The sequence below is a fragment of the Acinonyx jubatus genome, chromosome D3 (genome assembly GCF_027475565.1).
Source record: "Acinonyx jubatus isolate Ajub_Pintada_27869175 chromosome D3, VMU_Ajub_asm_v1.0, whole genome shotgun sequence".
In the NCBI taxonomy this organism is placed as follows: domain Eukaryota; kingdom Metazoa; phylum Chordata; class Mammalia; order Carnivora; family Felidae; genus Acinonyx; species Acinonyx jubatus.
In genome coordinates, this window is record NC_069392.1 from 61,963,271 (window position 1) to 61,978,678 (window position 15,408).

General features: G+C 36.6%; 1 protein-coding gene across 1 annotated transcript in view; it reads right to left on the reverse strand.

Annotated features, from left to right (window-relative positions):
• RIT2 (Ras like without CAAX 2) overlaps positions 1–15,408 on the reverse strand; it is a 363,856-nt gene that overhangs the window by 227,993 nt on the left and 120,455 nt on the right. Inside the window, exon 3 of the mRNA XM_027068876.2 lies at positions 9,202–9,275. Within this exon, the coding sequence (XP_026924677.1) occupies positions 9,202–9,275 (74 nt within the window). The remainder of the gene's footprint in view (positions 1–9,201; positions 9,276–15,408) is intronic.

Here is a 15,408-nt window from a genome sequence, read left to right on the forward strand (position 1 = left end):
AGTTTCACTAATGGGGGTATCTAGTCAATCTCAACAGGTTCCTGTCTCTGAACCTATGTCCATCATCTAGGCCCTTTGAGAGATAAACACTCCTTTGTCCTTAGTTCCTCTACCCCTCTACCTTGGGGGGTAGAGAGTTCTTAGAAAAATATGCTAGAATTCCTTTCTCTCAAAAGGAGGAAATAATTCTAGAATTTGACAATAGTAATCAAACCAACCAGGTGAATTAAATGACCTTTCAACATCTTTTACTTGCTCAATCTGACAACACTTTAGCTGAGTCTTGGGATACTAATCATTTGTCCTTATTGGTTCAGCTCTCATCCTCTATATGGGCAAGATCTTTAACTGATATTGGCAGAATCCATGGTGCACCTTCCATCAAGATTCAGATAGACCCCTCAAAACCCTATTTCCAGAATTAATAAATACCCCATAAATAAAGAAACTCTTCAAGGCATCAAGCCCATAATAGAAGATTACAAGGTGCAGAAGCTCATTATCCCCTGCACTAGTGGCTATAATACCCATTCTTTTACTTATGAGAAAACCCAACAGCGATGGATGAAGATTTGTCCAGGACCACCAAGAAATAACTAATGTTGTTATCCCTTGACACCTTGTTGTTCCTACCTAACACCCCCTCCCCATTTGCTACCAGAATCTATTTCCACTAAAAGCGAATTTTTATGTAATTGACTTATACAGTGAATTTTATTATTCAGGTTGATAAAGATAGCCACTATCTTTTTGCTTCACTTGGAAAGAACAGAAATGCACTTGGACAGTAATGCCCCAGAATTTTACAGAGTCTCCTTACTTTTCACACACCTTAAAATCTGATTTGGATGATAAGTTTTCTGCACACTCTATTTTGTTACAGTAAGTAGATGATTTTATTCTCTCTGCTGTCTTCTGAAACCTCTTCAATGAAAGGCAGCATCTATCTATTATAATTTTTGGCCTTAAAGAGACACGAGATACCCCCAAAATTACAGTTTGCTAAACTCAGATTCAATACTTATGGAACCTGACCTCAGAACAAGAACTACATTTGGACCCAGGTTGGCTTTATAGCATCCTGAACTTCCCAAAACCTAAAACTAAGTAAGTGCCAATTATGAGGTTTTCTTGGAGTGGCTAGCTACTTTCAAAATTAGATTCCCGGCTTCTCCCTTACGACTCAACCTCTGTATGCTTTACTAAAACAAATGACATACCTAATCCTATTATATGGATCCAGAAGATACAACTTTTGGGACTTTAAAGTCTAATAAAGCTCCCTCAGACATCCTAATTATCAATTTCCCCGTTTCCTCTTTGTATGTGAAGAAAGGGAATGATTGCCATTGGAATACCCACCCCAAAACATACAGACCATTATTAACCCATAGGGTACTGTAGCCCAAGGATATCCCTCTTGCCTCAGAACCATTCCTACCACTCCCCTTTTAGTTAAGGCTACTGAAGAAATCATGGGATCCCCTTTAACCGTCCTTGTATCTTCACCAACTGTACAACTGCAAACATTTATACCCCTAGTCCCTATGCCTTTAGGATAGCTCCTGACTTTGGGATGCTAGGAAACATTAATGTTTTCTTACCTCCAGTGTGGAAAAGTTAAAAACGGATCCTTTATCCAAGATTTACTAGAAACCATACTTTTGCTGGATGCTCTGGTTATTAAGGTTCCTAGGCATTCCAAATTCAACTTTCTGGAGACCAAAGAAAACCCTAACTCTAACCACTGTTATTTCTACCAAAAACACTGCTTTCAAGGAAATTAATAGCCAAACCTCAGTTGTGGTTGAAAAAGATGTTCTCCCAAATGATAATTTGGAAAAGTTGCCCAAAGATACTCAGAAATTGGATGCAGGAAAGAAATACAATATTCACAACCTAGTAAGTGCTCATTCAATAAAAAGGGAGAACTCTGGTTTGGGCCAAGTAGCAATTTGGTACTATGAGAAATTCCAAAATTCTCACTACTTACCACTATACCATTGTCATTAAACCATTAGCCTACTGATACATTAAGAGAATTCATAAACCAATATTGGTATAAAAATATTAATAAGGCCACAAAAATTCCCTACTTCACTTGTCCCACCTGTTTAAATTATAATGCAGGAAATCCTGCTCAAACAAATGGGCTAGATAGTTTCCCCCCATCTCATGGATTATTCATAGGTTTTAGTCATGGCTTATATGCATTTTTCACTGGACTGAAAATTTCCCTTATATACAGGCCACTGCTTCTTCTGTGGCTGAAATTCTGTTAGAAAAGATGAACCCTACTTGGGAAATCCCTTTTAAACTTTATAGTTATCAGGGAATCCATTTTAATAATCATGTGCTTTGACAAGTCTGTGCTGTTGGCTGGTTTTATAACACTTTCATTGTGCTTATCATCCTCAATCCACAGAGTCAAATGTACTATTGATGCTACTAAGACTCCACTGATAAAATCTGTAGAGCTCCTCTAAATACCTTGGCCCAAAGCACTTCCTTTAGTCCTTCTAAATCTCAGAGTCACTCTCTTTGAAACTCAGACTCTCACACTTTGAGATAGTCACAAGATGTCCAATGTACATGGCCCCTGACTTCTCTGACCCACAGTTAATAAAAGGAGATATACTTAAACACTGTAAAGGTCTAATTGCTTCTGTTAAGAATAACCATGCTTTAGCAGGGCAATCTTTTCACAGTGCACTCCTGGGGGAGGACTTTAAGCATAATACCTTGCAATTTGGAGATCTTGTCTATTGAAAAAGACACCTCCAGAGAGCCTCCTTTCAACCTCACTAGAAATGCCCTTATCAGGTATTGCTAACTTATCCTTGTACTGTCAAATTCCAAGGAATAGACTCTTGGATTCATGTGGCCCATCTAAAGAAAGCACCAAACTCTGACTCGACCTACACACCATCTGGTGACCTGAAAATAAACATTTCCCAGCACTGAAGAAGAAAACATCTGAGGAGACAGCTTTTCCAAGATGTCCAGACCAGACCTTTTCCTCACTGTTTTCTTCTAATATATCTTTTATGGAAAGAAAATGCCCTGGTCCACATTTCCCAAGTCCTTGAGAAAGGGGAAACTTTCTCCCCGATTATGAGCTTTCAGAAAGCCTCATCATGACCTTGTGACAATTTAATTTTTTACTTGTTTTTTCTGAAGGGTTACACGGCTCAGAATTCACAAAACTCTTTCATATGTACTATTATCTGGCTGGATTTTTATTCAATTTCATGATCTCTGAATTTGCAAACTTATAGGCTATATTATTGGATAACATTTGTCTCCAAAAGCATTTTTTAGATAGTAGTTTAATATATCCTTGAAGTTTTGCCATTCTTGTAAAGAGTCCATTAGCTATTGCCTCATGTTTATACCTGCACTCTATCTTTCCGAATGCACTTGGTTAATTCTTTCAGTGTGCTCTTGCAGTATTTACTATTTTAAGTGCCTGCTTTAAACCGGGACTTCCAGAAGGCATACATGACTGTATGTTTGCCTCCATAAGGAGAATTTTTCTCCCTTAAGTTGGAATAAATGTCAATAAATATTTTCAGTTGGCTACTTTCAGATCTATGGTCCCAGTTTAGAACCACCAGACAATTTGGACTTGCTATTTCTTTTGTTCTGTATTGTATTTCTTTTGTTCTTAAGTTTTATATTTGGTGCCTGTAAAACCTTTGTAAAAATGATGTACCTAATAAGGAGATGATCTTCAATGTTTACAATCTTGATAAATATGGACTATAGAAGAAAAATGCCTGAGAGTTTTCCCTCTTTACCTACCTAGTCACCCAAATGTGGCCATAAGTGGTTTCCAACTGCTTATGTATTTGCCCTTTGATGTAGAACATGGCAACCAGGAAAGGTCCTTCCTGGCATTGAAGGACAAAATCACTAGTTGGTAGAAAAACTGACTTTTGATCAGTGATGCTTCTAGAGAAAGGTCTTGATCAAAGCAGGAAATGTGAAAATTAAAGAGAATCCTCACTAAAGTAGTGTCAGAGGGCTAAAAGTTACCATATCAGTTACATGAAGAACTGTCCATTATACACCCCAACACAAGTGTCAACAGGAAAGAATTCTTAATTATAGGCCTCAATAAGAAAATATACACATTGAATCTTCTAGAAGAAATTGACTAACCCTGCAACTCAGCCAATGGCAAACTATCATCACTCTGAATTCTTGCTTTTTAACAATGGACTTTCATTTAAAGCACCCTCTCCCAACTTCCTTCTTCCCCATAAAGTAACATCTATTCACTGGACTTGCTTATGGTTTTACCATAGCTTGCATATTCCAAGTTGTAATTCTCTGCTCTTCCTAGGAAGTTTCAGTGACTAGATATATAGCACATCAAAAAATATATAATTTGAAGTGTTTGGAGGACTATTATTTGTATCATTTCTAATAAGGAGGAGAATAATTAATTTATAATTAAACTGAACTTACTTTGTTAGAGTTTCATCTAAATTAATGTAAATATTGTTATTTAAGTCTATTTTTATTGTTTTTTTTTTATATTTAGGTCAGAACAAAGAATAATTTAGGTATCAGAGATAACTCATTACCAAAAATTTTACACTTCCGCTATACTGCTTATCACAATTTGTTGCAATTTTTAATTTAGCATCTCCCATTGCTCCAAACCCTAAGCATTTTAAGAACAGAAGCAAAATTCTATTCTATCCTGCATTTTCTTGACCTAGGATAGTACCTGCATACATACAAAGGGATTCCATAAGAGGAGTGAAGTAAGAAATAGCTTGCACAGGAGTGTAGATAGAATCTAGTAACAGCTGGCTCAGTGGCTTGCTCTATTATTTTAGTTAAGTCATTTAACCTCTGTAAGACTTAAATTTTTCATTTATAAAATGAGTAACAATTTTTTTTCAAGGGATCTGAGACCCATAGGTAGAAAGTACGGAGAGGAAAATGTAATCTCATTGTAAGAAAATACTTTCAAATAATTAAAGTTTCCTAAAAGCTCTTGTCTGTTTCCAGAAACAGAGTACCTTATCATCTGACTTGGTCAAACATAAGATTAATGAGCATTTGGCAGGAGCATTGAGAATTGAAGCACTGGAAGAATGGTTAAGGTAAAAGTCCTTTCCAACATGCTGTTTCGTGATGGCCAATGATTCTTCCATGGAATTATTTAAGTACTGCAGGGCTATGTGTACAGCTCAAACACAAACACTTAGTTGGCCCTACTACCAACATTGCCTCCAAAAGGACAGTCATTTCTTTGTATACTATCTTACTCATATTCTAGGTGGCAACAGTAACGTTTCTATTTCCTGGGTTTGTTGTAACGGTAATAAATTTCAACAGATGTTTAATAAGAATATTTACAAAAGAAAACAAGATGGTATTATTAAATGTGTTTCAGTGGTGTTCTCTACTGTTCCTTATGTGGCATAAGTCTCATTAAATCAACTGTATAGATTATCTCTTGCATGTGAGAGATTAATAGTTTGGAAGCCAACAAGTCATCGTCTTTTGAGACTGATGCATTTCTGAATATGATTGGCTGCAATTGAAGCTAGCTCAGAAAAATAAGGGTATATACATTTTAAAAATTGTTTATTTACAAGTTTTTCATTGATTCCAGAGCATAGACTCTCAGCATTACAAAGCACTGGAGTCAGTATGTGTAGATTTCTCTCTCCACACTCACCACTTCATCTACAAACAAGTAATAGTCTCCATCTCTAGGCATATTGAACTAATAAGGGCTCATTTAATTTGCTGCACTGACAGCTATTATCATAACAATGCTGCATGACAAAGCTACTTAAACTTAGGAGCTTGAAGCTACTAGTATTCATGATTTTTTCTAGTTCATCAGTTTGTGTGGTGGCTAGAACAGATGTGCGTCAGATTGTGAGTGAGCTGGGCTTTGCTCTAGTCTTTGATTTGAGTCTAGGTCTGTTCCATGTGTTTCCCTCATTTTCCTGTAACCAAGGGTTACCTGCCTCATGCCTTCTCTTCATGCATAGCAGAAGCACCCTTAGTGCCTCCTAAGACCTCAACCAAGAACTAGCAGGTTGATTCATCTGCTGACAATTCATTGACCTGGGCAGTGTAATATGGCCAACCCTACACCAATGGAGAGGAAAAACATCTAGTTATCCATTATTACATTAATACCAAATGTGACCAGGTAAGTGTTCATACATTCTTGTAGACTGACTATTAAAAATACAAAGGGTGGGGTGCCTGGGTGGCTCAGTCGGTTGAGCGTCCGACTTTGGCTCAGGTCATGATCTCACGGTCTGAGTTCGAGCCCAGCGTCAGGCTCTGTGCTGACAGCTCAGAGCCTGGAGCCTGTTTCGGATTCTGAGTCTCCCTCTCTCTCTGCCCCTCCCCCGCTCATGCTCTGTGTGTGTCTCTCTCTCTCTCTGTCAAAAATAAATAAACATTAAAAAAAATTAAAAAAAATACAAAGGGTTTCACTTTCTACCAAAGCGTAATTCTAGTTGACTATTTTTAGTGAGGTAGGTTGGCTATTTCCCAAGAAGCTTGTTGTTGTTGTTGTTGTCAGAGGAGGTTTTCAGTTGTTACAAATACTTTATTATATTAAATGAACTATTGGGACCTCATCAAGATAAAAGGCTTTTGCACTGCAAAGGAAACAATCAACAAAACTAAATGGCAACCAACAGAATGGGAAAAGATATTTGCAAATGACGTATCTGAAAAAGTGTTAGTATCCGAAATCTATAAAGAACTCACCAAACTCGAAACCCAAAAAACAAATAATCCAGTGAAAAAATGGGAAGAAGACATGAATAGACACTTCTCCAAAGAATACATCCAGATGGCCAATAAACACGTGAAAAGATGCTCAACATAAATTATCATCAGGGAAATACAAATCAAAACCACACTGAGATACCACCTCACACCAGTCAGAATGGTTAAAATTAACAACTCAGGAAACAACGGATGCTGACAAGGATGTGGAGAAATGGGAACCCTCTTGCACTGTTGGTGGGAATGCAAACTGGTGCTGCCACTCTGGAAAACAGTATGGAGGTTCCTCAAAAAACTAAAAATAGAACTACCCTATGACCCAGCAATAGCACTACTAGGAATTTATCCAAAGGATACAGGAGTGCTGATTCATAGGGGCAATGTTTACAGCAGCACTTTCAACAATAGCCAAATTATGGAAAGAGCCCAAGTGTTCATCAATTGATGGGTGGATAAAGAAGATGTGGTTTATATATACAATGGAATATTGGTTGGCACTAAGAATGAAATCCTGCCATTTGCAGCAATGTGGATGGAACTGGAGGGTATTATGCTAAGTGAAATAAGTCAGTCAGGGAAAGACAGATATCCTATTTTTTCACTCATATGTGGAAATTGAGAAACTTAACAGAAGACCATGGGGAAAAGGAAGGGGAAAACTAGTTATAAACAGAGAGGGAGGGAGGTAAACATAAGAGACACTTAAATACAGAAAACAAACTGAAGGTTGATGGGGGGGGTGGAGGAGAGGGGAAAATGGGTGATGGACATTGAGGAGGGCACTTGTTGCGATGACAACTGGGTGTTGTATGTAAGTGATGAATCACGGGAATCTACCCCCCAAACCAAGAGCACACTGTATATACTGTATGCTAGTGAACTTGATAACGTGATGTTAAAAAATACTTTATTAAATTGAATGACATTTAACCTACTCAATCTTCTTGTAATTAGGCTTAAAGTTCCCCTGAAAAGAAGTATATTTTCCCTTGGATAATGCAGCTCTTTCAAGGAACTGAAATAATTTCCCCACTCTAAATAGCCCCAATGGCTTCAGCCCTCCTCTTCTACCATAAGCCCATTGTCCTAATATCCCTCAGAACAAATGAGTTTGCTAATATATGGACTTCGAATAGTCTTAATAAATCTCATAAATATAGAAACAGACCACGTAATGCCAGAGGCATATACCAATGTGCCAGTTAATGTAGTGTTTTTAAATAGTTATATCAAAGAGATGAAATAGAACATTTAAACATATAAATCCTTTAAGTACAAAAGGAAAATAACATAATGAAGATCTGTGAACCTATGATCCAGGCTCTCAACTATTAATATTCTCTTATATTTAATCAGAACTCTATGAAACATGGCTCATTACATATAATAGTTGAAGTCCACTTTGTCACTCTCCCCTTCCCACTGGAGAGGTAGTCACTAGCTTAAACATATCCCAAAAGTTTATCACATTCTAAGTCACAAAGCAAAATTATATATGTATCAAATAATCTCAGACTACATTTTGTGCAATTGTATTAGACATCAATAAAATGTGTAAAAACTTATGTGAAAAGAATGCCTACTCACACATCGACTGCAACATGCTGTTTCAGCTAAATGAGTTCTCAAATCTACAACCGCACTACTTTTTGACATAGCACGTACTCACGGAGGTGCATTGAAGTTTCCCATTATACATGCTTTTGGGTTTATGTGTTTTGGATTCACATTTGTCTTGAATATAGACCAGAAATTATCTTTGATTATTCTTCCGTTACAAAAGGACACTTTCACACCTTATTAATGCTTTTTTGCAATAAAATCTGTTCTGTCTGATATTAATACAGGTATGCCCACTTTAAGGTTGGTTATATTTTGCTTATTTTTTTTCTAATCATTGTTTGATTTGCCACCTTTCTGTTTTCTTATGTATCTTTTAAACCAAAGAAGTTTTTGTCCTTGTTCTTATCTACACATTTGTAAATTAATGCATTAGATTGTGATGCATCTTGCTTATGTCACCCATTCTGCCTGTCTCTAGCCTTGGTTCCATGAGCGTATTTGCTGAGCAGATCTTCCTTTTTTACCTCACTACATTTTTCTAATAAAAATTATCATCATATTAGGGTCTAAGACAAGTTTTACATACATCTGAGGAATAAACTAATTTTATCATCTTAGATGGCAATATTACATCTACATTTATATTTTTATATTTAAAACATTATGGGAATGTTGAAATATTCTGTTGGCCAAGAGTCACATTTCCCTTCCAATTCTTTTCTTATTTAATCCCCCATCGCTATTGTGAATTTGTTCTTGTCCTGTTTGAATTGTTAAACTCTTCTTTGTGATAAATGGATTTGAGATTAAAGCCTAAACTGGACTCAAAGATTAGAGAAAGCTATGAAAATTACCTACCTGACCAGCAGTGTCCAAAATGTCCAAATAAGCTGGCTCATTGTCAATTCTAACCTGGGTCTTATAAGCATCTTCTGAAAAACACAAGACAGAATTTATACTCAAATATATTAATCTGAAAGGCATGATTTTTAGATTTCATAACCAAGAATTTCTAAATAGGTTAACTAAATAAAAGAATCAGAGATTCTAGTTGAGTACACAAAGTAAGAAGGATAACCCAGGAAAATATAGGAAAGAATTTCCGCTTTAAGATTTATTTCTCCTTCATTAGGACAATATTATGATTTGAGGTACCTTGGTCATATTACCTACAAAACAAATTGTGAAACACATTTATCAGTCTGTTCTTCATCATGCACTGCATATTCGCATCGCAACATCCTATTCAGTGTAAGACTGAAAGCTTTTCCTCTAAGATCAGGAACAAGACAAATATGTCTACTTTAATCACTTCTATTTAACATAGTTCTAAAGTCCTAGCCAGAGCAATGAGGTAAGAAAAATAAATAAAAATCATCCAAACTGGAAGAGAAGCAGTAAAATATTCTATTTACAGATAGCATGATTTTATAAATAGAAAGCTCTAAAGATTCCATGGGGCTAGGGGAAGGGAGGACTTTTGGAACTTCTAATAAATTCAGCAGTTACAGGATACAAAAACACAAAAAGTCAGTTATGTTTCTATACACTGATGATAAACAATCTAAAAAGAAAACAAAATGTTTCCACTTATAATAGCACAAAAAGGAATAAAATACTTAGGAATAAACTCAACCAAGAAGGTAAAGAATTGTACACCAAAAATTGTAAGAAGTTTTAATATGTTTGTGTACTTGTTAACTTATACACGCCTATATACTCTGGATTCTAAACACTTATAAATGATTTGTAAATATTTTTTTCCTATTCTGTAGGTTTTTAAAATTTATTAACAATGGCATTTGATGCAAAGTTTCTAATCTTTATGAAGTATAATTTTCTTTATTGTTCATGTTTTTGGTGTTCTAAGTATCTATTCTAAAATTCAAGGTCATGAATATTTAACTCTATGTTTTCTTCTAAGTGTTCTATAATTTTAGCTTTTTGCCTATACGTTATTGATCCATTTTCAGTTTGTTGTTGTTTTGTTCAATATGTTTGGTAAGGGTATTCATTCTTCTGCATACAATTCTGATTTTTTGTTGTTGTTGTTTCTGTAAGTTTGGTACTAAGTTCCCTATTTTAATTTCTTATTTGAGTAAACTCAGTTAATATAGCTAAAAGTTTGTCAATTTTGTTCATCTTTTTAAAGAAGTAACAGTATAATTTATTTTCTCCTTTTTTTCCCCCGTATTCTCTATTTACCTCTCTTCTAATCTTTAGTATTTCCTTCCTTCTATTTACTTTGGGTTTAATGACTTCCCCACCACCCAATTTCTTTATTTTTTTTTAAATGTTTCTTTCTTTTTTTATTTGAGAGAGAGATAGAGAAACCCAAGCAGGCTCTGTGCTGCCAGCACAGCTGACGCAGGACTCAAACTCACAAACTGTGAGATCATGACCTGAGGCAAAGTCAGATGTTTAAATGACTGAGCCACCCAGGTGCCCCATCCACCATTTATATTTTAAGTAAAGAGCAAACGGAACCACTACTAACAGCATTTAGGACAGCATTGAATTTTTGCACAATTTCAACAATTATTCATACTGTTGGCTTTGAACCACATGTGATTTTCGGAACCTTCTGGTTTAGAAAATAGTAATGGTCAACCAAGGAGACACTTTTTAAACACACAGTACTGAGAACTTCCCCAAAACTAAGTTTTCGCTAGGTGCTGGAGATGTGAAGATGTACAAACACATGCACACACACGATCCTGGTCTCTACTCTCAAGAACTTAAACAATCACAGTGGAAGACACACATATATGCAATGGGAAGTTAAGATCCAAAAACTTAGAGGCACATAAGCCTACCTCTTCAAGGAAAAGTCATACCTTATGACTGTGCTCCAGAAAGAAAATTGTGGGAAGTATAATCTGCAGGCTGGTCAATCAGGTGTGGTTTCAGCAACTACTGACCATTCTGTGACACCATTCAATATATGAGCAACCACACAGTCTTTCTATTTTCTATTCCAGTGCTCTTTGTATTTTCACTGATCTGCCTTTTACACATGAGAAATCGTGTGGATATTTTTTTTAATGCATAGGGTTGTTTTTCAATTTCATAGGGAAATAAGAATAGCTACTCTGAAAGGATGCTGTGACCTAAGAATCATATGTGAGTCTTTCAGATTTCATGTTTGTTTATTTAAACTCAAAGGCCCCAAAAAGAGCCTGCTGAGGCCAGGAGCATGCTGAGTAATCCAGACAAGAACTGCTCTGTGTGATTATCTGAGCCCTAGATAAACCCAGCACATGAAACATATATCAAATAAAAGCTTCTCTTGGGATCAGAAAACCCCTTCAAAGAGACTTGATGTGAATTGGCTGGAAATTAAGTCAGGCCTTCTATCCAAGATTTCTTTCTCTCTTTTAAGAAGTGTCTATCACAGTACACATTCCAGTGTTGTGAATCTAGGTCACCTCCCTGGCCTCCATAGAAACTAATCCCTTTCATTTCCTTCCAATAAACAATCTTCCCTCCTGTTTCCATCCATCCACTCCCTTTGAGACCTCCCATGTAGAAATGCAGTGACAGAAATTCTCTCTTGAATACATATAAACACCTCCCTGAATTTCAATCATCTGCCTATAGATGCAGCCCTGAAGTGAATTCATTTATCTTCTAAAGCAAGAGGCCAAATGTATATATACAAAGCTTTATCAGGCAGAAATAATAGTAACTGCCTGCTATATTATTTGTACTGAAAAGCACAGTGGAGCCACATTCTTAGAGGTATCTCTAAAATTCCACCTTAAATTCTAAAATTCTACCTTAAAATACCACTTTAAAATTCATTTGAAAACACTGATGATTGATTGGACACCATTGCTTCTCTTAGGATGGGTCTTCTTCACTTTCCTTCTCTAAAATTTTACAGGCAGAAGCCACCAAAGACCTGTATAAAGCCTCACATCCATCACTAAATACTGCTGTTATAATTGGCCAACCACTTAATCTTACTTGTAATATGGAGTTAATAGTACATACTAGTCAATACACAGGTGTTCTAGAAGGATAAACTAAAGTGGAATATAACAATGGTGCTTTAAAAAGGAAAGAGAGAGGGAGGGAGAGAAAGAGCATGAGAGAGAGAAAAAATAGAAAAGAAAGAGGAAGTAAGGAAGAAAAAAAGACCACAATTTAAACCCAAGCCATGTTATATAGTAAGTATATTGCTTTAAGTTTAAATTATATTAAAACTAAATCACTTCTACTTCTGCCATTTCTATTTACCCATGTGGTCATTTTCCCCGCTCCGCTTCCCCGCCCCCCGCCAACCCAACTAATAAATCAGACAATTTGGTAGTATATGTTTACAATAATCTTCCAAAATATAAGGTCTATAATTAAAAAACATTAAGATGTTCTGAATAATCTATACAAAAATTTATTTAATTCTTTTGCAGAATATATTCAAATACCTTTAAGATGTTAGTTGTAAATGCAAAATTTGGATATATTAAAACCACAATATGTAACTGAGAAAATATTAGGTTATTGTTGAATTTTCACTAGAGGACTTTATTTGAGACAGAGAGACAGAGACAGCGTGAGCAGGGGAGAGGGAGAGAGAGAGGCAGAGAAAGAGAGGCAGAGTGAGAGAAAGGGAGGGAATCTTAAGCAGGCTCTATGCTCAGCACAGGACCTGATAGGGGGCTTGATTCCAGGACCCTGGGATCATGACTTGAGATGAAATCAAGAGTTGGATGTTCAACCAACTGAGTCACCCAGGTGCCCCTCACTAGAAGACTTTTTTGAAAATCTTAAGATACTTGAAAAATTCTTACATGGTTTGCCTGAAAACCTGAAATGTGTAATAACTGGCCTTACACTGAAGATATGTTTCTGTAACTCTGAGGTAGTATACATCTCTAAGATATTAATCATTAACCCAATTAAAAAAATACAACATGAAGGTTCAGGTTCAGATAATTTATAAGAACTTTCTCAATTACTTAAGCAAATCATCTTAATTGTGTGTTTATATGGGTATAAAGCAGAAACATCTTAGAACACAGTGTACTAGAAATTTTCTCTTGAGCAGAAAGAGAAACTAAACCAGTACTGATACAAATCTAATATATCAATATATTTATCAATAATGACATCAATATGTGCTTGAGTGTGTAATCTGTGCTACATACTCTGATAGGCACAGAATCTACCATGTTGAAAAAGACAGCTGATTTCTATCCACATAGTTTATAATCTTGGGAGAATACATGAAAATAAACAGGTAATTCAACTGTATTGTAATGAGTGTTAAATTAGAAACATTTGAAATGTACTTATTTAGGAAGACAGCAGAAGACACCCAGAGGAGCTCAAGTTGAGCTGAAGTCAATCCTCAAAAGTAACAGATAGAAAACAGAGTTTGGAAGGGGGAGGACTGGTGAGAGGCCAAGAAAGAAAGGGAATTGCATTGATTCTAGCACAGCCCATCCTCTTGAACATAAATATTCAGTGAAATCTAATAAGGGTATATAAGCTTGCTGGATTTGAAAATGGTTTTGAAAACTGGCTGAAGGGGCGCCTGGGTGGCGCAGTCGGTTAAGCGTCCGACTTCAGCCAGGTCATGATCTCGCGGTCCGTGAGTTCGAGCCCCGCGTCAGGCTCTGGGCTGATGGCTCAGAGCCTGGAGCCTGTTTCTGATTCTGTGTCTCCCTTTCTCTCTGCCCTTCCCCGTTCATGCTCTGTCTCTCTCTGTCCCAAAAATAAACGTTGAAAAAAAAAATAAAAAATAAATAAATAAAAGAAAACTGGCTGAACTTAGCTTCAGAGAAGACTAAAAGTTTATGAGAACATACTTCCCCACCATGGAAATAAGAGCTGAAGAAAGGGGTGTCATTAAAAAGTAAATCCTAGAAATACACGGGAATTATAGGGCAGAGTTTAGACTTTTTATCATGCTTTAAAATTGAGGAGTAAGCCAAGTTTATTTAGGTCTGGGAAGAGTAAGGGGTGATGATATCTGAATTACACAGCAATTGAAATCTTTCCTATAGACAGATTTTAGTGTGGTAGTTCATACCAATCAACATTTCCCTGCTGCTCCCAGGAAAATGCCCAATGTCACTGCTCTGGGAAGTTTAACTCCAAGGGGACAACCATATACATTCTATAGGGTCCTCAGGTAGATTTTCCACAGCAAACCTATTGAGGTGGTACAAGCTGTAGTGCTTCCTTTGGAATAACAAACACTACCTGGAGATTTGCACCTGCAGATGGCCATTACTGAGAGAGGCCATTCTAAACAATGGCTTTTCATAGCAAGGATAAACCAACAGAGAGGTCTTTGAAAAGAGTTAATAGTCATCATTAGTGAGTAGACCTGCAGCAGCTTGGCAAGAGCAGCAAAATCAATGTTCTTTCCCAAAACTGTCATGAACAGAAAATATTTCAGGACATCCACATCCTTTCAATGTTAGAGCCTTCTAACACTTTCTTTTCAGCCAGATAGAGGGGTTCTTGAGAAACCTGATTCCTTGGCTCTCTTCTGCTAAACAGAAATGAGAGGTAACGGGGTTGAGCTACAGGCACTGACACTGAGTGCTTCAAGTCCTTTGTCTCTGCCTCACTTCTTGTTTGGGGGGTGAGGAAAAGAAAAGAGTAGATGTTCTCCTCTCCCTAGTTCCTTCAGAAAGAAATGATGACATCTTGTTCTACCTTTCTTTCCCCCATTTACCATAATCATGATGAATGACTGCACAATCCTATGGCCATGATCTGTAAAATGGTTGTGTCCCAGAGTATTTTAAGATAGAATGTGTTTAAATACAGATTATCTCTTCACAGAAAAAACTAACTTTTATGGTTAGATCAGTTGTGGGAGTCCCATAGTTCTGCCAGTTCTTCACCTTCCCTCAATGGACACCTCCAGAAGGGTTCCAAGGAGCTTTTGGAGCTCAGATACAATATAAGCCACATCTAGTGGCAGAGTTTTGGTTTAAACCAAGACTGTGGTTTCTGGGAAGATGAAATAGATGTACTTTTCCCTATGCCTCCTGCTACATAAAATAAAACCATGAAAACTGTACATAGAACAAGCTTAAGAGG